The 27,637-nt window shown below is 34.6% G+C and overlaps 2 protein-coding genes across 6 annotated transcripts; one reads left to right on the top strand and one right to left on the bottom strand.

Moving 5' to 3' along the window:
- The first annotated feature begins 8,523 nt into the window (after positions 1-8,523).
- Positions 8,524-12,108, top strand: LOC120340026 (uncharacterized). The gene is made up of 5 exons (XM_078116527.1): positions 8,524-8,694; positions 9,299-10,123; positions 10,308-10,443; positions 10,815-10,924; positions 11,166-12,108. The coding sequence occupies exons 2-5, from the start codon at positions 9,607-9,609 to the stop codon at positions 11,330-11,332; spliced, it is 930 nt and encodes a 309-aa protein (XP_077972653.1). The 5' UTR covers positions 8,524-8,694; positions 9,299-9,606; the 3' UTR covers positions 11,333-12,108.
- Positions 12,109-21,097: 8,989 nt separating this feature from the next.
- LOC120339141 (uncharacterized) lies at positions 21,098-24,262 on the bottom strand. 5 transcript variants are annotated; one of them, XR_013477960.1, is made up of 9 exons: positions 24,134-24,262; positions 23,755-23,878; positions 23,355-23,479; positions 22,680-22,771; positions 22,326-22,362; positions 22,219-22,251; positions 21,768-21,800; positions 21,490-21,680; positions 21,098-21,418 (listed from the first exon to the last, which is right to left on the bottom strand). XR_013477960.1 is itself a non-coding variant. In XM_078116555.1 (8 exons), exons 1-8 carry the CDS (start codon positions 24,222-24,224, stop codon positions 21,643-21,645), a joined length of 573 nt encoding a protein of 190 aa, XP_077972681.1. In that variant the 5' UTR covers positions 24,225-24,262; the 3' UTR covers positions 21,098-21,642. The 5 variants fall into 5 exon arrangements, 4 of the variants coding, with proteins under 4 accessions (XP_077972681.1, XP_077972679.1, XP_077972680.1 ...); XM_078116555.1 differs by having other exon boundaries at positions 21,098-21,680; XM_078116553.1 differs by lacking the exon at positions 21,490-21,680.
- Positions 24,263-27,637: the final 3,375 nt, after the last annotated feature.

The raw sequence follows: 27,637 nt of genomic DNA, 5'->3' as shown, positions 1-27,637 counted from the left end.
GCTCGAACATCCTGACCTTGGATTGGGAGATGCAATAGGTCAGTGTTTTCCAACTTATGAGTCGCGACCCAAAACTTGGTCGCATGCAAATCTTTTTGGATCGCTTGTTTTTTCAAAAAACTCACTGATATTATTTTCTACTGAAATAAATTATATGTTTATTTTATATTTGGTATTGAAGTTTTGCTCAATGTTGATTTTACGAATTTTATTCGAAAAAAAAGTTGGGAACCACTACAATAGATTATAGTATTATCGTTCGATTGAATGAGTGCAATAGTGGAATTTATCATAGATTCAAGTCTCAAAATCGACATTGCTGAGACAGTTATTGCAAAATGTTGTGTTACCCTAGGCCTAGGGCCTAGAGCCTTTTCAAAAAGCAAAAACATATTTGATTCAATGTCCAGCGTGTTCCTGTTCAGTAGGATTTTCTGCGTTGACGTCCATTGAAACAAAATATCGAAACAAGATTGTGATTGACGACGATATAAAATCTGTCTGTCATTTAGTTTGCCTAGGTTTTATCGTTTGATAATGCAGAAAGAGTTACAGCCTTCACCACTGAGATCAAATCAGGTCGTTGTTCTTGCTTATGTATTTTCATGTTTTTGTTTGTTGTTATTAGATTTAGCTACAAATAACAGATAGTAAAGCAAAAGTATGTTTTACTAAAAGACATGTTGAACGTACGTTTACATAATAAAGAAGCGTAAATATTCAAAAATAAGGCTGGCAAGAAAAAATCTAAAAATATTTTTATTTTTAATTAACTTCATGCCTACTCAAAAAATTGTTCACGCCCCCTCCCCTTGTGGGGCACGCCCCACCGTTTGCAAACTGTTTCGACCTTATTGGCGTCAATGTCGAAAATAGCGGGTCCAATGCCCACCACCTCACCCACAGTGTAATAAATTAAAAAGATGTAATTAAATTAAAAAGATGTAATTAAATTAAAAAGATGTAATTAAATTAAAAAGATGTAATAAACTAAAAAGATTTCAGTCCTTCCAAGAGTAATAGTTGTTACATATCGTTAGATATCAGTGGAAACTTTTACTTGTTCGAAGCAATAAGTTGTATGAGAATATCAATTTCGTGATATTTATAAATGTTGAAATATTATTACGAGTAAGCACTTATTAAAACCAGCATTATATAATTAGGCAGTCAATGGATTAATATTGCTACCCCGGCGAATTTGTTTGGGGTGAGGTACTTTTGGAAAATATTTTCTGCACAAACAGAGCATCGCGCATCCGGTAAATTAGGTATGACGAGCTTAGAAGTTCTGATTACTCTCGTTCTATTTTGTATCATCTTGAAATAATATAAACCACAAGCAAGAAAATCTTATTCCTTTGTCTGACATTCACGGAAGCATCGCCAGGCGTAAGCTTGATTTTGTGAAAATAATTTTTGATTTCGAAGGCTAAGGAATTCTATATTCACGGCACATTAGGTATTCATAACACTCGTATCAACTTCAATCCACATTTTGCTCCGAATAAAAATATGGAAAAGCATATACAGGTTTACAAAATTAATATAAAATAGCATTACACTTTTTTCATAAAGAATCATAAAGCGTTCTACCTATTCTTTTAATAAAACAACACCCACGACAAACAAACGCGAGGTTATTTATATTTGCGTTATTACGTCATTAGCGCTCAGCAAACGATCAGTACGAAGCACCCAAACGATGTTTGTGCACTCCAGTAATTCTCATCAGATACTACGATCATATTGCAGGGTAAATTGAATGCTTTAACAATTCAAAAATTATTCTAAATTAAGATATGATCATTCAGACTATACGCATTTTCATTCGACAATCAAAGAAATGTTGCTGGAACTTCCCATTACCCATCATAGTATCGATATCACACTACAATCACAGTTAATTTACCAATTCGTTTGAAAGTTTAATCTATAACTAAGTCTTCTTCGCTGATGTTTACTCTGAGATAACGGGCTATGTATTGAGGTTCATACGTAAATCCTGACGCAACGCATAGTTAAGGTCGTTATGAAACAAATTGTCGGGTAAACACGCGCGATATCATTGCTTCCTAGAGTGAAAGGGAAGCAGAATGTTTTCCTATGAATTAATAGGAAATATTTATACCAGGAGAGAAACACAGTGAAGATTTTTTCTGTATAACTGATAAGTATTAAAAATTGAAATATAAGTTTTCCACGACCTAAAGGCTTATTTGGATAATTTTTAAAAAGATACAAAATAGGAAAATTTCTTCATGAGGTGTTTTAGACTTTAACCCTGAACAAAAATTCAGACAAGAATGCAGAATATGTAGATGAAATATGTAGGTCTAGCGATGAAAGGGGCACGGCCCGATTTAGAACAAGGCCGAGTTGAGGAAGAAAAAACAAGAACTCAATGAATCGATCACTTCATTATTTTGAATACCACTATAACTAAATTTGTAGAGCGCGCCGCTTCTCTGATTCTATGTATTCTCTCGAAATAGTGACATTTGTGTTTTGCACTAATTTCAATATTTGCGTTTCGAATTTCTAGTTTTCAATTGGGCAGACGCTTTTGCCATGAGTTAATCGGGAATATTTACACCAGGAAAGACGAACAGTGAAGTTTCTTTAAAAATGCAAGGTTGTGCCCTATCATGATAATAAGTATTAAAATTGTTTTTCATAGCTCAACTGCTAATTTGAAAGGTATTTCCGAAGACGCAAAATATGAAATATTTTATATTGCTCTGAACGAAGGAGCATACACGAGTAGAATATGTAATATGCAGGTATAGCGATGTAATGGGCACGGACAAATTTATTACACGCTTTATTATAGCTCAGAACAAGGCCGAGATAAGGAAGCAAGAACAGGAACTCAATGTATGGATCACATTATAATTGATATAAAATCATAACTAAATCTGTAGGTCAATAGTCAGATTTGAACCAAACCACCTTTTCAAAGACGGCTAGTGAAATTTAACCTCTGTTTCGAATTATTTCTCAAAATTTTTTTTTTTAAATTTCTTTTCCAATAGAGTTTTGTTTAATTTATCTTGGTTTGAATTGACCAAATTGTAGAATTATAAGATTTGAGAGCAATCTGAAAATCGATGAAAACGAGCGTGCCCTGTTAAAACAGCATTGTTATGCAACCGCGTCGCTTCTCTGATCCCATGCATTCTCTCGAAATCGTGAGATGTATGTTTTGTACTAATTTCAATAATTGTGTTTTGAATTAAAAATTTAAAAAAAAGTAAAATGGATATACCGGTATTATTTTGTGCGAAATTGTTGCACTCTTTGCCACTTCTAAAACTTGTTACGCGCCCAACTCACTCACCCCCAGTCTGGAAAGCCCTGATTTATATGGCCCAAATACGCCCACAATATTGCCCGTCTCCGTGGTATAGCTCGAATTATTAAAATAAACCACGATAATATCCCATTCGTTTGTCCGCCGTCGACGAAAGCATCGTAAGGCATAAAATTAGATACATTTGACAAAGAGATGGAATGCCCAACCGATCTTTTGTATTTTATTTCAACTGATAAGTTTAACCCAAGTTAGTAATGAACAATTCAAATATTAGCAAATTCAGATCGCTTTTCTAAATGTCTTCATAAATACTTGGCTCTTGGAGATAAACCAAGAATAATATGTAATAATAATAGGTATCCACATTTGACTTGAATAAGAATATGGAAAATAGATGTAAGCTAATTTGAAATTATCCTCGATTAGGATATGATTAATCAGATTATATTCATTTCCATCCGACATATAAAACAATATTTACATCGCGTGAAACTATTGCTGGAACTTTACCATTACTTCGTACGTAATATCGATATCACACTACAATCACGATAAATTTACCAATTTGTTTTGCACAAAATTTTATCTATAACTTCTCCTCTCCGCTGATGTTTATTCTGATATACTGGGCCGTGTATTCATGTTCATAGGTAAACCCTACCGTAACGCATATTTGAAGTCGTTATGAAACATATTGTGGTGTAAACACGCGTAATATCGTTGCTTTCTAGAGTGAATGTCAGGAGCAATGTGGAGCAGAAGATTTTGCCACAGGTTAATCGGGAATATTTTACACCAGGAAAAAAATACAGTGAATTTTCTTTCCCTCCCATGTTGTATAACTGATAAATAGTAAAATTGGAAGCTGGGTTTCCTAGAGCTCAACGGCATATTTTGAAAAATTTTAAAAACAAGCAAAACTGAAAATAATCTTCATGAGGTGTTTTTGAATTTTGCTCCGAACAAAGAATTAGACAAGCAGACATCGGCTTATAACTTTTTGATATGTCTAACTAGGATGTGTAACTATATATTAAACTTAAATATATTCCATGAGATTGCTAAGAATATGGCATTAGACAAGCAGTCATGGGCGTAAATATGTAGATTTAGTGATGGAAGAGCAATTACCAATTTTTCTTTTATAGCTTAATCAATCGAGCATATTATGATTTTATATAACACTGTCTAAATCTGTAGAGCAAAAGTCAGTTTTGAACCTTATGAACCTTCAGTTTCAACTTTTGTTTTAACTTATTTCTTGGAAAAAATTTAAAACCAATAAAATTAAATTAGTAATTATCCCGTCAGAGTTAGGGTTAGGAATTCATATTGAGCTAGAAATTCATATTTTCAAATATTTTCCAACCTTAACCCCAACTGGATAAATATTAGTTTGTTATTTTAAAACATGCCGGAAGTGTTTTCTCTTTTAAAATATCTAAACTGTTCAGCAACGTTCAGGGGCATAAATCACATTAACTGAGGACAGCTAGTGTAATTTAAACTTTGGTTTCGACTTATTGGAAAAAAAATTCAGTAGTGTGGCTTCATTTATCTTGGTTTTAACTGACCAAGCTTTAGAATTAGCGAATTTGAGAGAAATCTGTAATGGAGGAAAATAAAGAACCCGCGACCTTTCTTTCTTCAATTACCTATATTTGGCAAAGAGATCGGAATGATAAACCGATCTTGTATATTTAAGTTCAAATGCTAAGTTTCACCCAAGTTAGTAATCACAATTCAAATAATGGCATAATCAGATAGCTTTACTGAACTTCTTAGACAAGTAGATGGGTTTGCAAATTTGAGAATAGCGGGCCCTAGTATAGCAATACACTTGTATTGTAAAGCGTCATAAAGTGTTCTACGTATTCTCTCAAAATAAGACACACAACAAACAAATGCGAGGTTATTTTCAATTTTCAATACTTCATTATATGATCGGTACGAACACGGAAAAGATGCTTGTATACGCCAGTAATTTTTATTAGCTAATACGTTTTTTATAGGTATATTGAATGCTCTAACAATTTGAAAACTATCCTTCATTAGGATATGATTATCATACAAAGTAATATTGCTGAAACTTCGGCATTACTTGGTATCCTAGTATCGAAATTCGCTACAATTACAGTAAATTTACCAATTTGTTTGTCCCAAAATTTTAATCTATAACTTCTCTTCTATAATGTTTATTCTAAGACATTGGGCCGTGTATTTATGTTCATATGGCTGGCCGGCAGCATGGCTGTGCCCTCACATGTTGTCTAACTAATAAGTATTAAAAAATGTAAGCTAAGTCTCTCAGAGTCAAAGGAATTATTTCAAAATTTATTCAAAACAATGGGGTGTTTTATACTTTTGCTCCGAACAAAGAATTAGACAAACAGACATGAGCCTATAAACTTTTGATAAATCTAACTAAGACGTGTAACTATATATTAAACTTAAATACATTTACAAGATTTGCACAGAATATGGCATTAGGCAAGCAGTCATGCATGTAAATATGTAGATTTAGTGATGGAAGAAGCAATTACCAATTTTTCTTTTATAGCTTGCTTTATATTATAGCTCAGAACAAGGCCGATTTGAGGTAGAGAGAGCAGAAACTCAATCAATCGAGCACATAATAAATTTATATAACACTATTTAAATCTGTAGAGCAATTAGGAGTTCATATTAAGCTAGAAATTTAAATTTGCAAATATTTTCTAATCTTAACCCCAACTGGATAAATACTAGTTTGTTATTTTGAAACATGTTGGAAGTGTTTTTCCTTTTAAATATCTAAACTAAACTGTGCAACGAAGTTCACTGCGTGAAATAAGTCGTCAAAATATTTTGTTTATGTTTATTTCGGATCATGGACCGAATTCCGTAAGCAACGAAGTGCACAAGGATGGGGAAAAAATAATGGCGTAGTAGAGATTGGTACACTGAACTCGTCTATAGTGGCGTTATCGATGGTGTATATGACGTCATATGTGCCCACAATATTGCTCGTCTCGTTGGTATATCTCTAACCCCAAGCGAAATTTAATACGTTTGGAAATCTATAATTAAAACAACTACGGTATACATTACACTTGTAGCTTCCCCTGTGCAATTAGGCATATTTGGCAAAGAGATGGGAATGGCCAGCCGATCTTGTATATATAATTTCAACTGGTTGGTGAAATCGGATAGCTTTACTAAAATTGTCATAAATAGCGGGCACAATTAGTAAAACAGTTTTACACGGGGGTATTCTCATTTGGCTCCGAATAAGGATGTGGAAAAGCAGATATATGTTTACAAATTTAATATACAAATGAGAAATACTACAATACATTATACTAACTGTATCGATAGGTGAAATATAGAACCACATTTATTTCATGTTTTCTTACAGCAAAGCAATAGGCTAGTACAGGGTCGGCCAACCTTTTTCGCCGACGGGCCACATTTAGTTTACCAATACATGCGCGGGCCACATAACATGGTAATTATGTTCTAATTTTGCTACACTGACTAAAAGTTAATGAAATAACAAATAAAACCAAACTTTCTCAATAATAAGAACAATACAAAAACGCAGATACAGTAAAGTCAACAAAGTTAACTCTACACGTGGATATTTTAGTGTGAAGGTTGGTACTGTTTTTCGCTAACAAGTTTGTCAATATTTGGTGCGATGGATGAGCTGCCAAATTATGAGGTCATTAAAACGGCCACTCTGCCCAAGTGCGTAAGAGACTATTTATCCATCGATATCTTCCAGTTGGTTTCGATTCAAAATGGCAATCATGGCTCGTTTGAAAGGGCTAGCAGAGCGCATTTCAGGAAAATGAACAAAGTGTTTGTACCAAATCTTCATATTAACTACACCACTCGAAAAATTAAAGTTTTACTCAATTTTGTTTTTCATTTAATTCCGAAAATACAGCACAGGCCACTTGGGACTCCTCGGCGGGTCACATGTGGCCCGCGGGCCACGGGTTGGACGACCCTGGACCCGCTAGTAGATGGGTTCGTATATTAAAAAATGGCGAGGGCTGTAGTTTCTATTTTCTGCAGTAACAGTAGCATACGTTCCTTGTATTCGCTTAAAACAACATCCAAGATAAACAAACGCGTGGTTATTTTTTATGTGCATTATTACCTCATCAGCGCTCAACAAACAATCAGTACGAAGCGCTGATACGAAGTTTGCATACATTAGTAATTTTCTTCGGATCAAACGTTCTTTTCGGTGGGTAAATTGAATGCTAGCAATTTTCAAAATTATACTCAATTAGGATATGACTATTCAGAATATTTTAATTTTCATCCGCCATACAAAGTAATGTTGCTGGAACCTCCCATTACGTGGTAACATAGTATCGATATCGATTTAAAAATTTTGTGTACCAGGAAGTTTAATCTATACCTAGCCCAGAGCAACATAGTTGTGTATTTACTTGCAACGTAAATCCTACCGTAACGTATATTCACAGAAATATTGTGAAGTATATCGTGGAAAATAATATCGCATCTTACCTGTGTGAAAACAAGGAATAGTCAGTCAGTAGTGGGTAATGGTTATTATTGACATAATTCAATCGAAGATATTTACACTCAAAATGAAAAACAGAAGATATTGCAGTGCAGTACAGCGCCGTCGTGAATCTAATGGAAAATAAATATATCTGTTAGATTTGATCTTGCCCGCCTTCTTTTGAATATCTTGGTATTTTGAACGTGTTTTTTAATTAAAACATACTTTAGCCTTAATATATGTTATTTATAGCTTATTATTAGCTGGTTATTTTTAAGGTGGTCGCAAAAAAGCTTGCGACTGCTTAAAAAGTTTGAGAACCACTGCGTTAATAAGTCCGTTTCAAACAGCAACCGATACGGTTATATACGGATTATCAACCGGTTGACCGATTTTACCGTATTTGACAGACTTATCTTATTTTTGCGTCTAAGTGTCATCAAAATTAGTGCTGAAATATTCACATATAATTTAAGAGAAGCGAAACGTTTTTACTGAAAGTTTCATAGTAATGTTTAATTTTATATTTTTCTGTAAAAAATTCAATTATTGTACTTGTCACGTGAACATTGAAATAAAATGACTATTGATGAATATAATTGAGCGAACATGGATTACCTTAATTTCGATGGATATATATATATATATTGAAATGAAAAAATGGAAAAATTGAAGAAACACAAATCGTAAAGACTTGGTGCGTTTGTTCTTCTTTGCGTAGCTTGTGTGGTGGCAAAGACATATGATACGAACTGTTAACATGGAAATCTTAATGAAGCAAAAAAGCATGAGGTTGAGGAAAGTGGTGATGAGCCAGCTAAGATCGGATATTCAGAAAGCAGCTCAATGAGTTCAGGTGACTAATTAATTGTTTTAGTTGAACCAACTATAATATTTTAAAACTGATACACCTAAATGAATCGTTCATAAATATTTTTGGTGATCCTGTGGATATAAAAATTTACTGTTCTGTTTGATAGAAAAATTAATCATTGGCTCATTATATTATTAGTTCATTTTTTTATATGATTATAAACATTATTCTTAATCAGATTTGAATTCAGCAATTCAGGATATAAAACCTTAGGTTGTCAATATAGGTTTGCCAAGTATTACCTTTCCACTTCTTCATGTTAGAAAAAAAAATGAAATTAACCTTTGTCATGTGCAATCAGATGTTGTACAGACACTCAAACCCTTTCGAACTACAAACTTTTCACTGCACAATGCGGAATAAGATAATTTAAATTTATTAATTTGATTTTCAGTTGCCAATAAAGTTTTTGAAAATATATAATTACTTTATAATTTTATTTTGGAACGACTCCAAAGGCGACACAATCAAATACATTACAAAACCCCTCTTATGCCACATCGTGGTCAAAATATCCACTGGTCGAAAAGTCTGTAAATCTTAATAAATATTGCTTGTTTTATTAGATTTTTTTTTGTTTTTTCAGATTCTATCAAACTTTCCGATTCCATTTTGCTTTTTCGGGATAAAAAAATTTCGAACCACGGTGACGAATATGGAGGAGAAATTCGAGTGCAACTTATGGAACTCGTCCAATTGCAATAAAATTTGTTGAATACAACAAACAAAGTGTGGAAGAGGCAAAAATTCTTCTTCTACTGAACCCTCACAGTCATGTAGTATCTATAATTCATTCAGACGAATACCAACAAGGTCCAGTGAAATATATGTACATTGCAATGGACAAATGTAACCAAGATAACTTGAGAAATTTTGTGGAAAATCGAAGAAACGATGGATCCTGAACTTGCACTTGACTTTGCAAAACAGTTATTTGTTGGAATTCAATACATTCACGGTAAACTAGTGGTGCACAAAGATCTCAAACCTGACAATGTGTTTTTATCCCTTAATGAAAAAGTTGTCAAAATTGGTGATTTTGGCATAAGTGAAATAATCGAAACAAAGACTCAAACAGTTTACACCAGAAAAGGTCTTGGTACTGACGGTTACAAACCCCCTGAATCATTTGTGCCTGGATTTCCAACTTCACAAAAAACTGACATATATTCACTGGCTGTCATTGTTTACTATGTATGGAGTGACGGCAAACATCCATTTGGCGATGAAAGAGACTTATGGAATCATTTCATGAAAAACCACAAAAACTTGAACCTGGATGGACTTTTAGTTCCAGATGCAGAAATTGCTAAAGATTTACTGGAATGGATGCTGCAGTTTGTTCCTCGTAAACGTCCAATGATAAGCGAGGTTCTTTCTCATCAATATATGGCTCCATCGAATGTAAAAGGTAGAAAATATTAACCTATTAATTGTATGTAGATTTTTAAGTCTGTGGGTAGTAAGGTGTGCTAGTTTTCCTGATTTGGGCTTCAGCATCTTATTTTGAGTTATTGTGATTGTCAAGGTCCAATGATAAAATTTGATTGCTTTGTAGAAGTAAACTTTTCTTTACACTAATTTTTTCTTTCCAGGTTTACTGTTCCGGGATCTACAGAAAGAACCTGCACATGGCAGTTTTCGAACAATTCTCCATGATGAACTTTTGCTTCCACATTTTGATAATGGAACTTTCAAATCAGATTTGTCTAAAAAAACAAAGAAAAAGATGTTTGTATTACAGTATTTATTTTACTATTGTGTGTGCCTGTGTTACCTGCTCTTTATATATTTACTGTCTACTCAAATGTTTTTTTAAACTTTCCAATGGAACAATATTAATTCTCAATGCCAAAGTATTTTTTCGAATACGGAATTAAATTTAGTACCAAATTTAAAACAAATAGCAAAACAGTACAATCTTGAAATAGGAATCCTGATCATACTTATCTTGGATTGATTTAAATATATTCTTGTTAGTGTGTTTAGCATTGCCATCATCATGCAGGGATTAAGTTAGCAATATGTAAACAATATTTTTCTTCCTGGTTGTAGCACTCAAATAGCTTCTCCTAGTTACAATTAATCCATTATACTTTCAGTCATTCTTCACAAGTTGCAACATCATTATCAAAGCTTGTTAATAATTTCCCCTTTGCAAAATATCTTGAAGCAGAAAAAGAAATCAGCAATGCAGCTTTGACCTCAAAAGGTGAGATAAATTTATTTCAATACAGGTTGCATTCTTTTCATATTAATTAATCATGTGGTGAACAAAAATACGTACGCTAGTCTCTTGTCGTGCTGGTTACCAGTCCAGATCCAACTTTCCAAACTTACATACATGTTCAAGACTAGTGTTATCATTGACTGTTTTGTTATTTATTAAAATGTTCTACATTTCAAATCAAGTTTAATTCAATTATACATTTTAAAATGAGGTACATTTTTAGATCGCCGGCTACTCACTGATGATATCTGGTGGTTTAAAGATAAACTTATCTATGAAGAATTTAATGTTACAGTTTATGAAGGCCAACTGAAACCCCCACTTCAGTTACAGAACATTTATCAATATGGCTGTGTAGTTCTTGGAATGAAGACTTTTTTCATAAAATAGAAGTTTTTCGGCGACTTCCACCTCATCCAAATGTAATCTCTGTATTTGCTAGTGGTTGGTTAAAGGAAATGAATCGATATTTCGTTGCTACTGAAAGATGCCAGTTCCAAACTCTCAGTAAATATTATGAAGAGAGAAAACAAAACAAAATTCCTTTTGATCCTAGACTTGCTCTTGTACATGCAAAACAGTTAGTTAGTGGTCTACAACATCTGCATAAACATCATATTGCTCATGGGGAATTGAAATCAGATATTCGGTTTTCACTTGACATGCAAAATGTGAAGATTAGTTTTCATACCCTTTATACAATATTCTTCTCTTCAACAGTCAGCTTTGTAGATGATATTTTTTCTTTGGGTAGAATCTTCTTTAAATTATGGTCTAATAGACATGATATAGTTGCATTCGCGATACATCCTATGAGAAATATTGATCTCGCTGATTTGTTAATTCCTAACCCTCACTTGGCCCACGATTTGCTCACAAGGATGAGAAACGAAGATAAAGATCAACGGCCAACAATTCAGCAGCTTGTTGATCATGAATTCTGGAAAAGTATCAACATTTAGTTTTTTCTTCCTATTTCTTTCGGCTTGTTGGTCAATTCTACTGACTAGCACTTAACCTACACGAATTCCAAAATGTCGTAATTATCTTTATTAAATTATAACACGGTGATTGCAATAGCGTTCAACGACTTTGAACCAGACGTGGGGTTTCATCCACGGGCTCCACCACATCATCCACGGTGCAAACAATTGGCTAAGCCATTCCAAACTAAAAAATTGCAATGCAAATATGCAACAATGCCTGCTACTGAGTTATATTTATAGCTTGTTTTTCGTGAAATTAGATTCATTATCTGATCATCTGGAGTAAGCATAGTTTGACAGGAATTTCGTTAATAATTGTTTCATAGGTGAAATTACTTTGAAGTCATTTTATATTTTTAACTTTGATTTGGTAAACAAATTATGGAAAACTCGTAGAAGACGTTAAACATTATTCTTTGTTTAAGAGTAAACGACTATATTATTTTTTATTTTCAGATCATCTGTGAAAGGTTAAATAAATGACCACGAAATTTTTAACTATTTCTCATATATTTGGTTTTAGATATTTATATTTAGAAAAATATCAATTGTTTTTCTCGAAACTAAAGCTGGGTATCAAACAACGATACTCGGGGTTTCTAACATCTTACTACGATTTAAAGAATCGGTGAATTATTCTTTATGAGAGAGCGTTGTTATTGACGAGCTCAAAGTCGCCTACTGGAGATAAATAACAACCAAACTTATTCTCTCTGCCAGTCAGTCAGTCAGTCAGTAGTTTATTTTATCACAAACCGAATGTAAACATTGACGTACAAAATTGAAAAAAATGAAAAATTAAATTTCAGTGTGAAGGGAGACGCGATAAACCAGAGAAGGTTATCGAGCAACGTCACCTTTGAGGCAGTAAGTCTAATATTAAATCATGATGAGAAAGAAGTCAAACATAAAATACTAACAAAAGCCGGACCTGAGACGCCATTAAGCGACCCGGTAACCCGGATAATAACGAAAGAAAGCAACTCCAGACACGACAGGCCGCGGTCGCCATGGTGACCGCATATCATTGAACAACCAACCAAGAGAGCCGGACTGCCGTGGTTATTCTGTGGCTGCGCTAAAGACTTTTGTCCTCTTGGCGCAGTACCGGTATCGCATTTGAGAGGGACATCACCGGATAGTTTTAATTAATTTACAAGCTAAGCAATGTTTTAAATACACACTCGTGGGGCTATGTAGAGGCTGTGTGTTGGAGGTAAATAATATATATACGATAACAAGAAGAAGAGTTAGAAATGGGAAAAAAATAAATAAATAAGAGGTAAGTTACACATTATTCTGATGTATGCTAAGTGGTTGTTAGACCGAAACGTTGTTAGCGTAAAACATTACATGATACAAAAGATGCACATTATAAAGAAAGGTAAAACCAGTAGGATATCATACTATGAAAGTTGAAACACAGAACTTGTGCATTTGAGTGTTGACCAAATACCACAAGGTAACAATCGAGCAATTTTAAGAAGTAGTTCACAAATTCAATAAAAAGAACAAGACTTATTAATTTCACTGTACAACATATAATCTATAAACAGAAATAAGGATGAATAAATAATTCACTGTGCGATATACTATAATAAAGTATCACAAAATAATCCAAGCTTTTAATTCCAGGTGATGTCGATTTGAGGGCTGTGGATCAAGTCAGGTATTATCTTGATAAACACGAAGGTAGGGTAAAAGTGTGACTTGACAAGTTCAAGGGGCCTGGTAAGAAGAGATCAGAAGATTTTTATATATAAATTTGAAGGTCACATAGGATGAGTCATGTAGGTCTTGGGTGGGTTATTCCAAATTAAAACGCCTTTGTATTTTAAAGAGTTTTGGGATTTGTTAAGTGAAAAGCGAGGTACAAATAAATTACTCTTCGTCGAGGAACGAGTGTTGTGGTCATGTACTGAGCTAAGTGTCACAAAGTAATGCTCAAAAGCTGCTGGTAATTGATTTTTTTGGATTTGATGCATAATCTTAGCAATTTCTAGCTTATGGATATCAAGTAATTTTAACACTCTATGATTGTGGTATAGAATGTTTAAGTTAGAACGTAAAGGTGCCCGGGAAAGAATTCTAATAGCCCTATTTTGCAGAATTTCTAAGTTGCGCAAATTTTTTCGAGATGTAGAACCCCATGCAGCAATAGCATACTGAATGTGGGACTGGAAAAGCGCGAAGTAGATGGTCCTCAGAGTAGAATCCTGTACATAATATCTGAGCTTACACAGAATCCTTACAGTCCTGTATAGTTTCTTATGCAATTCATAGGTGTGCGTGTTCCACTTTAATTGGTGGTCAATATTGAGTCCAAGATATTTAAAAGAATCGACCACTTCTAATTTGTTACTCTTAATTTCAACTGAAAGTTTTGGGTATTTGATGCGAGATTTTGGGCTGAATACCATGATTTTAGACTAATCTATATTTACTGTTAGTTTGTTGCATAACATCCATTCATAAATTTTATTTATTTCAGTGTTCATATTTCATTTATTTCAGTGTCCTTTGCGTTGGCGAGCAAGCAAGCATCATCTGCAAACAATTTACTCAAGAGCTTCGAGCAGTTGAACAAGTCGTTTATAAAAAGGAGAAAAGCTAATGGGCCAACTACGGAACCCTGAACAATTCCGCAGTGGATGGGCAACATTGGAAATCTGTGTGGGCCTACTTCAACAAATTGATAACGACCCGTCAGGTAATTGGATAATAGTTTGCCTGCATTACCTCTAAAACCGTAATGTTTTAACTTATGGGTGAGAATAGTGTGGTCCACAGTGTCAAAAGCCTTTTTTAAATCTAAAAAGGCACAACAGACATAGTCGCCTTTGTCTATTTTATCATAGATAAATGAAGTCAAATCAAGTATGGCATGACTGGTTGAGTGGTTGGCCTAGAATCCGAATTGGCATTTGTTTATCAAATTAAATTTGGTACAATAAATCATCATTCTAGTATAAATTAACTTTTCCGCTATGATGCTAATTGAGGATAAAATGGAGATTGGTCTATAGTTCGAAGGGTTATTCTTTTTACCACATTTAAAAATTGGTATTACTCTAGCCATTTTCAATGAGGAAGGATATATTCCTAGACTACGATAAATTGAAAAAGTGACTTGGTACCGGTGATATAATATCGGCAACTATTGTTAGGAAATAGGAGGAAATACCATCGGGCCCAACAGCTTTAACCCTTTTTCAGGTTCCTGATTACATAGAAAACTTCCGAAGGTGTTGTTAATTCAAGAAAGAAAGAATTCTGCGAAGGTACACCTAGAAATTCGGTACATGGTTTTGAGCAACGTGCGATTTTATCTGCAAGTTTGTTCCCTATGATTGAGAAGAGTTTATTAAAGTCGGTGGCCACTTGAACTGGATCAGAAACTGTGGTACCATTTTCTAGTAATAATTCTGAGATGGTGGTGTTATCTCTTGACTTAATTTTGATGATGTCTTCGATGGTTTGCCATGTGCGTTTCACATCGCCTCTGTTGTTCACTAGAATATTATGGTAATACTGTTGTTTCGATTTTCTCTGCAAATGAGTTAGAATGTTTTTGTACTTTTTGTAGTGAAGACGCTGGGATGCATTTCTCTTCAGATACATTTGCCTGAACATATTATTTTTTGTTTGATTCACTTATAGATTCCCCTGGTAATCCGGGGCTTAGAATACAATTTATTTTCTCTACGTGAAAGTGGGCGGAGTGGTGCATGTTTGCTAATTAACCACTTAAAATGGTTGAGAAAGAGATCGAATGAGCTATTAAAATTTTGTTCAGATAAGATTTCACCAATATAACGGTTGCACATCAACTCGACTTCTAATCTGAATGTGTCAGTAGAAAAATTGGCCATGTCACGTTTCATGCGTGTTTCTGTTTTAACTCTAGGACTGGATGAAGATAGTGTACACATAATAGGGAAATGATCAGTAAGATCACTAAGAATAATAAATGATGATGAACAAGATTTTATGGTGTTGGTGTAAATGTGATCTATTAAGGTGTGGGAGGATGAAGTTACTCGAGTGGGTCTAGTGATAATTGGAAATACAAAGTGGGACAAAAGCATATCTAGATAATTGGAAGTGGGAGTATCGTGGGTGTCTAGGAGGTTGATATTAAGATCACCTAGGATTAAAAATTGCTTTTTTGCCCTCGCTAACTTGTCAAATAAAAAAGCCATGGCTTCAGTAAAAGATGGAATATTGCGATGCGGATGCTTATAAATTACCCCCATAACTAAGCTTTTGGCTTTTGAGTTTGGTTGAGAATACTTGAGTTCAATCCACATGTCCTCACAATTTTGAAAAGATAAGTTAAAATCTTGAAGAATTTGGTATTCTATGTTACTTTTGATATAGATACCTACACCACCAGCTTGCGTTGGGGAGGGGGCATGGATAAAGACATAGCCAGGAATGTCCACATTGGTAACAGTGGACTGACTTTTGATTCTGGTTTCGCTCAGAGCGATAATTTGTGGCAGGATACGGAAGTGAGAAATCAGTTCCATTAGAATTAGATGATCAGCGTATTTACCCAGAGATCTAATATTAAGATGTAAGACAATGAGATCAGAGGGTAAAAAAGTGGACGTTTCTTTGTTTATAGAAGATATTTCTAGATATCGACACAGAACTGTAGGAACGTGAGGGTGGAAGCTTGTCGATTCCCATGAGCTAAGGTTAGAATTTAGTTCTTGGACCAGTGGTATTGTTTAAACAGAATTTTTGCAAGAAAAATCTTGAGTATGAACACAAAAGCTGATGTGAAGAGGTAGATCAGATAGCATAAGGGGCATATTGTGACAGAAGTCCCACTACAAGTATCATATAAACAGTTGTTGGAGAATCTTAGGTAATTCATTACAGAATAAAAGGGTGGCGTTTTTAAAAAAATCAATGAACGTCGCGTGTTTACATAGGTGTGGCATGGCGACAGAGTAATTGTGCTTCAATACCGTATATATTTGTGTATTACTTTATAGTTTTTTCAGTATTTTCTATAAAACACGTTCCTGCCTATTTATCAATGCGATTACAGTTTTTATTTGATGTTGTTGAGTATGTCCAGCAAATATATTGTTGATTTTTATATTTTTATGGAGTCATATGTTATCCTAAACTAAGTTATAGCATAAATCTACCCTCTGCTTTGAATCCCTCTGAGTCACCTTTCCCGACTGAACTTACTTGGGGGAATCGATGACAATAAAGACAAAAAATATGAAAGTATTAAAACTGCTCACCACTGATTTTTCTTTATATTTCACTGAGATAGTCTGTGATCAATTTAGTCTTAGTTAATTGCAAAAAAAGTTTGAATAGGTATATTGGGAGAGAATCGTGGAGTTAGATTTTGGCATGTTTCCACTTAAGCTGAAGTCGCATTTCTAAATTCGTTGGAGTCAAAATTCTGAATTCGCCGGAGTCGGAGATTACGACAATAAATGGTAAAAAACAAACTTTTCATTAGAAACCCCTGAAGCTTTGGCTTTACTGCGCGTTTTTTTGCATGGCGTGTATACGCAAAGTTTTTGTTCACAAATTTTTTTAGCATTTGGAGGAGTAGGCGAGGTTTTTTTAATTCAAAGTCAAATCAAAATTTTCCAACTAGAAGTCGTGAATTGATTTTGAATTTTTTCTGCAACCCCGACAGAGTAGCAAGGATTTTAATATTCTCTGTTATACATTAAACGTAAAAATCAGCATGTCGATCACACTCCTTAATTATTGAATAAATAAAAAAAAAATATTTTTTTTCCATGAAATATCAATTATATTTGTGAGCTTTCATTCGATTATAGACAAACTTCTTCAGTCAAAACAAGATACGGCTGCAAATAATAGATCAATAGTCAGTTAAACATATTATACTAAAAATACTTGCAATTTCAGCCAAGCGAACATTCTTTACTTACTATATAATGTTTAAATGTCCATTTTGAAATCTAGTTACTGGTTAGTATAAAACGTGTATTATAGAATTACCCACTATTACTTTACCCTTGTTCGGCGTGATGAATTTCTCACTTGGTCCTGGAAATTTGAAAATAATATATGGTGAAGTAGGATTCGTACACTATTTCTGGGAGACAAAAAGTTTAATTCTACCACATGTAATATAAGGAACCTTTGTCCGATTACCAGTCCTGATTGGGTACGGAACTAGGTAACCAGTTAAATATTCCAGATAAACGAGTAGGAGAGGAAACCGCAGCCGCTTCTTAAACTAACCTATGTAGTGTTAATTAAGTCATTTTCAATAGTTACCAGTGACCATATATCGATCTCTATTCCCAACACGATATCTAAGATATCCAACTGCAGCCTATTACAAACTCACCGGTATCATATGTTGAATGCTCTCCCTTTGAAGTAAACTATACAAAACAAAATATAGTTTTATTATTGATTGAGCCAGTGATTTCCCTACACCCCCCCCCCCCCCCTATAGGGGGTGAACACCCTCCCTAAAATTTCAAACACCCCCCCTAATTTTGAGGTGCGATTCCACACTGAGGGGTTCTAAACCGCAGTCTGCGGGCCAATTACGGCCCGCGTGACGATTTAAAATGGCCCGCCGAACTTGAGTGAAATAGTTTAACCCTTCATGTGGTACCTTTTGAGTTTTAGATACCGTCTATTGTTACATCATTACCACAGTTTAAGCACGTTTATTTCGTAACAATTGAATTATTCCGGTATCTTATGTATAGGTATGGGTATTATGATTACACACTGCAGTATTTTAGATGTCAGCCATATATTAAGAAGGCTTAAAGATGTCACAAAACGAAAACTAGGAACTGAAAACAGACGTTTTTTAGATGAATGACAGCGTTTTTATTTCTTTATTGAAAAGAATCAAACTTCAGCAATTTGTCTCCTTACAAAATATTTCAGTTCTGAAGGAATACAACATTATGATCAGTTGACGAGCGTATTTCAAAATTTAATTCATACAAAAGTCAAACAAACATGTTCAAAAAAATTGGAAATGTGTAACAAAACAAGCCATAAGTAGCCATTCATACAATGTCAGATGAGCAAGTAACTTCATTAGTCACTATCAGTTGCAAATTAGTTGTTGAAACGTGGTAGTATATATTTACGGTTGAAAGCCGTGCTTGTTATCTATTCCCCGAGAATTCTATCAGTTAAATATTATAACTATTGATTTTATTACATAACACACTGCGATGCTAGGTGTATCAAAAACTGCTGCTCTGGATTTTGGCTCGCCGTCAATCAACTTGGGGCCCCCCATGTAGGCTACATCGTTTCTTAAATACATACCATTTTTTTAAGAATACAAATAGCCTATAGTTTTATCTCTAATAGCAAATTATTCACCCCCCCCCCCCCTCTAAATTTTGAAACACCCCCCTAAAGAGAAAAGCTGGGGAACATACTGGATTGAGCTACAACAGCTTTTACTGTATTAGGTATGTACTTTTAAGTTAGGGAGAAGAGACAAGCCGACAGGCGCCCAGGATCTCCGCTGATAGTTGAGGCCCGCACTCAAGCAACCGGGTACCATCCATCGAAACTTGAGGATCTTAACGGCAGCTCGATTCAGAAATGGAGCGGGTTGTTACCAATGGTAACAGTTCATTTTGAACGCTGCGCGTTCCGTTGACATACTCGCGTGACTCGTATATACAGTGGTTAAAAATTAAAAAAAAAAGATGTTCACTAAAATCCCTAAGGCTGCTCCAGTTTGAGGAGTATCGAGACCGAAGACGACTTATTGGAAAGAGGATTTTGCTATGCGGAAGGTAGCGTTCTTGAAATTTTGATTTTCGACTTCGTTGGCGAGAAAATGATGATAAATTGTGAAAAAAACTAAAAATTTCATAAAGATCAGCGCGTTTTTTGTTGTTACCATGGGAACGAAACCTCAATCCGGACTTTCTATGAAACGCTCATTACTTATCTAGTGACAGGATAATCCACGTGATAAATTTCATCCGGATTAGTCCAGCCGTTAAGACGCTACATCTAAAGTCTAAACGGACAGACAGAACGACTGATAATAAGTGTCTCTTAGAGCGGAGATCCAATAAACTACGGAAAAAAATAATTGCCTGTAGGTCTTCCGCCAAATGTAGAGAATATTAAAACGTACCTACAGGTGGTTCACTAATAGCTAATTTAAGTGTAGTAAATCACATCGTTCGTGAGACTAAGTTTTGAATATTGCCACTTAACTTAAAGCTCATCGGAAAGCATAATGACAATTACCGTACGTTATACAACCATTTTTTGGGAACAGAACATAAAACTAGCAAATAACACGCAAAACTATAAAAACGAGGCAATGTTTACAACCCTGCTTAAACATCTGTCGGAGCGGCTGCTGAAACTGCAATTTCTACGTCATTGTTGACTTATTTCTGATTGGTTATGGTTGAGCGTTTAGGTAATAAACAAGGTAGTCGATGCTCGGGGAAATCCAACGTTGAGTAGCTAAGCAATAGGCTATTATGGCACACTGAATATTGTATCACCTATGACTATAATGATAGACACTAGAATAGACCTAAAAAAAAGCCAAACGGAAATTCTGACGCCAAACGTGTTTAAAAAAGCTAAAAATGTCCAAAAATGGCGGTAAAAAAGCCAATATGGCAACCCTAGTGCCAATAGAGAAAAATCGATAGTATATTTATTATGACCCTTAGTCTATTTCAGCGTTTCTCAAACTGTATTCCACGAAACACTGCTGTTCCATGAGCTTCTTCGAAATTGTATTTAAATTGGTCGCCATGGCAATCTAGATCGTGTTTTGGCGACTCTGGGTCGTAGATTTGTATTCTAACTGACGACAAAGAAGCGGAACGGCGGACGGGCCTCGTGTCAGACTCCACCTACCAATTTTACCTTCTAATTACTTGGTGTTTCGCGAGGCGAGATAACACGTAAGTGTTCGAAAAAGCTGATTTATTTATTATGGTCATTAATGATGCTGAAATTGTAAAATAAGTAGTTTATGTGTGACGTAGAACGGCTGCCGTTTACAATCACAGTATCGATACAATCAGTTTTACGCTATTTCGAAGAACGTGTGGTCATTAATATGGCTCTTAGAATTTACATGGGGACGGAGTGATTGTGCTTCATGCCCGCATATATATAAATGTGTGCATTGCTCTCTAGGTCCGTATTTACTTCAAAACACGTACCTGCCTACTTTATCAATATAATTAAAACATTAATGGTAATGGGACAAAAGATGACCGAGCAATATTTTAATATATGAAAAGTAATAGTTGATAAACGTCTTGCTCCCAACTTTATTATCAAAAAAATACTTTATTCATTCATAAATCCACCTCATCGAAAGCAATATAATGAACTTTGACGTTGGCTATTGTCTTGTAGAAACAATTCGATCATTCTTTCATGTGAAGATGTCTTGGGAGTTCCACTGTCATTAGACTTTCATGTTCAAGTTGTTTCATCATTTCTAAATTAAAAAGCATTAAACGTGGAATTACCTTGTTTGTTGTTTTATAACATGGACAAGTTGACACTCACCGACTCATTTTTTGTTGATTTACGGCTTGCTTAGTTTTATTCCCAAAGTTTGTGTGAAAATTATACAACACTTTCCTTAGTTTTTATTCGATGTCCTATGAGTATGTCCAGCAAATATTTTGTCGTTTTCTGTTTTTATGGGGTCAGATCATGTTAAAAGCCTAATTGAACTATATCTCTGCTTGGGATCCCTGTAAGTCACATTTTTTGGCTAAACTTACTTGGTGCAATTACTAACAATAAAGACAAAACAATACACAGCAATTAAAAGTGCTCACCACTGATTTTTCTTTGTATTTTACTGAGGTAATCTGTAATCAGTTTATTGGTATTATATTGACTATAGGATCGTGGAGTTTGGAATTTTTCAACTTGACGTGAAATCGCATTTTCAAATTCGTTGGAGTCGAAATTCTGAATTTGCAGAAGTTGGAATTCAAGACAATGAATGGTATAAGACAATTATGTTTAGAAGCCTCAAAAGAATTAAGTTTACTGCGCGCTCTTCAAAAGGCGTGTATACGCAAAGTTTTGATTCACAAAATTCACAAAATTTTTTCTCAATTTTTGGGGGGGTAGGAGTCAAAGTTTTTTTCAACTCAAAGTCAAAACAAATTTTTTCAACTACCTATTAAACACTGATAAGCTATAATAATAACTCATATTATGAGTAGATGACTCTCAAAACCATTAAAATTTACCGTTAAAATTTACACACAATTACGTTACCCTTGCTGAGCTTGATGAATTCCTCATTTGGTTCTGTTGATATAAAAAAGAGTAAATGGTAGAGTAGGATTTGTACATTCGCTCACCTCAGCCCAATACTAACTCACCGGCATCATACGTTGAATGCTCTTCCATTGAAGTAAACTGTACAAAACAATTTATCATTTCAATATTAATTGTGCTACAACGGCTTTACTATAGTAGATATGTATAACTTTTAAATGAGGGAGAAGAGATAAATACGGAAAAAATTATTGCCTGTAGGTCTTAATGATATACTAATCAATATGGTTTTATTCATGTGACTTCATTAAGTCATCGCTAGGGCAATAGTACACGCTGCTTGTAGACTCTTGTGAACCCGGTTGATGTGGGATTCAAATGGTTTAATTCAATGAGTCCCAATTAAATAAATAAGCATTCGGCATAATATTCCTATAAATGTATTTGCCTAAAACTACCTTAAAATAAACAGTCACTACCAAACAACATGCAGCAAATGAAACCAAGATCATCAACAGATTGATTGATATAATCAGCTTCCAACTCACATCTGTAAAGAGTCGTAAAATAGTCACATATTAGTCGTGTTTGCTAAAAAGATCGGCAAACAATGGTGACGGAATGAAGTGTTCCCATACGTTATAAAACAGTGAATGCCGGGCCCAATGAGACTCTGCCGGGTTATTGAAAAAATTTAAGAAAAACCCTAGAAAAGTTGAAATAGATTGACCTGCTAACTCCGTTAAACTGCCGCAATTATATGGTTCCCTAAAAGTTAAACTATGATCTGAAATGGAACCTAACGAATGTGCTTGCTATTTTGCAGAAAAAGATTATTTCATTCTTATTCTCATTACTTTATTAATATCTCGTTCAAGCATTTTTGCAGTCGCCGTCACACAAGCCCCGAAATGGTCAAACGGTAAACAAAATGGCAAAAAAGAAACTGCATGTCAATGCGCAATATCTCACTCATAGTCACAAAATTCAATGTATTCGAAATCGGCGGAATGTTTTTGTCTTTTGAAAAGGAAATATAAGATTACATTCGTTTACTCAACTCAGTTCCGTTTACCGATTTATTCCGCCGGTTAAAAACTAATATTACTATATAAACAAAAAAATATGAATACCGTTAGTTGAATTATTTTCTGGAGACGTTTTTTTCCTGCATGATAATTGCTTTTCTCGTTTCATTGTTGAAATTGTTTTGCTGTGTTGTGAGTTCCATGTACTCGAAAGATACGTTGTTATGAGGCTGATAAGAAATTTATAACTATAAATGAGATTAGATAATAATAGAAGAAGATATAATTGAATCTGACCACTACTCTTCCGAGCGATTCAAAGATAGACCCGGCTTATAACTTCAGATGCATATTATTTCCATCCCAACTCCATTTCTACAAAAACTTTGCGGTTTGTAAGCCGTTTTCAGTTTCAGATGGGTGTTTGTAATCTTACCAATACTGAGTACGGGAACTAATTCCAATATCAACAGAAAATCTAACATCCGGGCTTCAACTAATATACCTATTGAGACGACCAGAATCTGAATTTTGCGGACCGTTCTGATCGTGCAGATCATCGTCTTCAATATCTTTCTGCTCCATATTTTTTCTGTTCTGATACTTTTTGATCGTTTGTGCTTCTGCGTCTGTTTAAACAACACAATCTGTTGAGTATATTATGTGGGCCAAAATTTTAGTGCGAGGGATTTGATTTGTATGTGTTACGCGCTTAATACTTTTAAATAAATAATATGGATATCAAGCGAGGGCAACAACAAGAACCCTAACAACAGCAACAACTTAGCAAAACGTTTTATTGGTTTGTGGTTTTATTCTAATTGGTAACTTTTATAACGATGCTCGTAATTGAGCTATACGCTGAGCATGTCATCAAATATTACCTTTATATTCAACAACATTTTTGTTGCAATCTCTTTGTTTTTGGCTCTCCTCGTGGCATCGTGTAGCAGACAACTGTCCCTTTCTAACCATTATTACTATCTGGAACTAAATCACTACAGATAAAAAAAGTTAAAGTAATTTCATAAACATTTCATCTGTCAATGTAAACTCCTCATTTTATATCGGAACTTTGGTGCATCTTTACTATTAGCACAAGCTATCTCTTGGCGATGAATGCATACATCAGAGCTGAAGTCTTAAATGCAATCCGGATACGCTACTGACAAAACTCACTTAGCAAAATCGTGATGCGCCCTAATAAAAATAAAAATAAAATACATTCATGTATATCAGCAATTGCAAATCTATCTAACTTGAACAATTCAACTTGCAAAGGCAATCCTTGTTATTGCGGTGTTTGATTTTATTGTAATTCGATTCTTTGTGGAGTTACGAATATTATGAAATTATGATGTATAGTCAGCTCAAATATTCCTACTAGATCTAGAAGTCTTAGTAGAGTTACGTAACAATCTTGGAGCTGATTAGCATATATCGCGTCCTGTCAGAAAAGATCATACAACAGCCAACTGCCATTTCCCATTGTAAAGAAATAAGGCCGTGTTTTGTTTGCACGCGTCATTATCGGTGGGAAGTGTTTGTTTCCGTAAAAACGCGAAACAACAGGAAATGATTCTGTGTGTTCAAAGTCTAGTTGTTGCAAAAACATGACGATTGCACAGATTTAGATATAATTTTAATGGGATAAATACGTCACTATACTTATCAGACATTTAAATGGGCGTGTGAAAAAGTATTTTCACTTTGTTGTTGAATATGTTGATAATAAATTATGTATGGTGTACAAGCACCTATCCGCTGACCTATTCAATTATCTTAGAAAAATTTATTTATATGCTCTCAATTAATTAATTGCATAAAGATATGAAAAATACGAATAGCAAAATTATGGATTTTTAAAAACGGAATGATGGAACATATCGATGGATGCATTGTTAAGCGCCAATGCTGGACTTCATTGTGCCATATTTTCTTCTTCTGATAGATGAATACTATCCAATATTTCCTCTGGACAAAGCTTTCGTTTAAAACCCATTGTAAATATAGCGATATCAGGAATGTAGCGTATATGCAGTAATTTCGAAAATCTAATGAGGCCGCAAAATGTAAAACACTGACCAGGTGAGCTACTGGTGCCACCATGTCTTCCGCGTTCCCGTTATCAGTTTTTTTTATTCAATTTTCATGATATCCAACGGTGAATAATTAGCCTTGATGTTTCCGACGGAACCTCATAAATGCATGAGGATCAAATATTTCACTTTGGCCATTCATTTTCGTCTCATATTCAAATAATAAAGTATATAATAGGGCCTTTATATTCTAACAACTTTACTATGTTCGATCAAGATTCGTCTGAATAAAAGGGTTTTATCTGGGGCCGAGGATATGATACTGATGCAATGATGACACAATCTGAACTCAAGCTGTGAACGCAATTGCGCAATCTACCTCACGCAAGACGTTACGCACGAAACGTCACATGAACGTTATCACGACAATGTCGTCGTCGCCCTTTGCGTCGTTACGCAAACTTGGCGTCAAAATAGTTGATCAATTTTGTTCGCAAACCATTGGAATCGATAGTACAAATTCTGCAAAAAAATGAGTTATGCGTATGTTAAGAAAGTCATCCGTATATTCAACGAAAGGTAATTTTGTATACTTTTCAAAATTTTACATATATTGATGATACACTTCTCAAAAAGGTATTAAATCTTATCAAAATACAAAAAAATTGGTAGGTGGGACTAAAAATAGAATTACACATCTCATCGGAACATCTCGTGAAAAATAATGCCAGTTAAAAATAAAAGACTAGATAAGCTTTTATATGACATATAACAGACCATCTGATATCTAATGGTTTAGAAGTTATTTTGATTTGAAATTAGGGATATTACAATTTTTTAACGCGTCAAATCGATGCGACGCCGTGGGAGGTCAGGGTGAGAGAGTAGCATCGTTCTGGGGATTCAGAGTTCAAAGAGTTAATTAACTCTTTGAATCCTGAAAGCCGCTATAGCGGCTTTCCCGAGAAAGTCTTCTGACGCTGAAAGCCGCTTTAGCGGCATCCCGCATGAGCTATGCAACTTTGAAACCCTCATATCTTGCGAACCATATATTATATTTAGACAAGTTTTACATCGTGTGAAAGATAATCTACAGGACTAGTTATAATTTAAAAATTGAGATAAAATATTGTGATCATCTTGTGGAAATTGGCAAAATTAAAAAGCATTAGAAACTTCTGAAAAACTCCTAAATCTAATTGAAAAAACTTCAATTTGTTTACTTTTTAACCTAGTAAATTATCGACAACATTTATAGAAGTTGAAGATAGCTTTCCAGTGATACAATTAGATTGAAATTATGTTGCACCATTCAAATTTTAGAAGCATTTTTATTCGTGATTTTGTTTGTCGCAAGATCGAGGCGACGTCAAGGTGACGTAAATAACGACCTAACACATTTACGCCGTTACGCAGCGACGTTAAGCAATTACCGGTACGTTGGCGCGTAGCTTTATGTTCCATACGAAAAACACTTTTCCCCGCATGCTCGTAACGTCATTTACTTAAGTTCGTACTCGTGAAGTGACTAACGACTTGTAAACGATACACGAGGGAATTTACGCATTACATCTAGCCTTAAAATCTGTTCGACTAAAACACACAATATGCAGTGTTATTGCCGTTTTAATTAATGTTTAGCTATTTGACTTTTCCGTTGTCGAGGATCGTCGTCTCTAGAGTAGACCCTACACTGTTATCTGCAATTCAAATTCCCAACAACCAATTATTCCATAATATCGACCTCGGACCAGGGAGTGCCAAACCAAAAATGTGAGCAATCTTAGGAAGACAAACCTTGGTTCGATTCCGAGGCTTAGTAATATTCAATTCATATGAATATTCATAAATATAATAGATAAATAGACTAATCAGTGATATTGGCCTCCATAAACAAACAAAGTTGTATTAACAATTTTGAATGAAAAAAAATCTACAGTTGTCATAATTTTAACCGGGCTGGATTATTTGTCAAAATTGAGACTGTCCCGTCTATACGAGGACGTATAGTAAGCCCAGTATATGAAGTACTGATACATTTGCGTACGTATCGCATCTTCTTGTTCATTGACGCATTGTCTGTATGCATTTTTAATTAGATAAGCCATTTTCATAATGTAATAGAATCAATTGGCTTGGAGGAAATCTACACTTACGCTTTAGATTTGTCAGTAAACTCAATCTCTCGACTCCAAAAATTTAAGCTTTGACCTTGCTTGATCGAACTTTAGAATTGTATCTAGCGTATACATAACCCAGCGTCAATCGGACACTTTATCAAAACCGTTTCACATTGAGCTTACGGATGATATCAACTCTTTTTTTCTAGATTCATTTTGAACACAAATA

The sequence above is a fragment of the Styela clava genome, chromosome 9 (genome assembly GCF_964204865.1).
Source record: "Styela clava chromosome 9, kaStyClav1.hap1.2, whole genome shotgun sequence".
Classification (NCBI taxonomy): domain Eukaryota; kingdom Metazoa; phylum Chordata; class Ascidiacea; order Stolidobranchia; family Styelidae; genus Styela; species Styela clava.
This window is presented reverse-complemented; position numbering and strand designations above follow the sequence as displayed.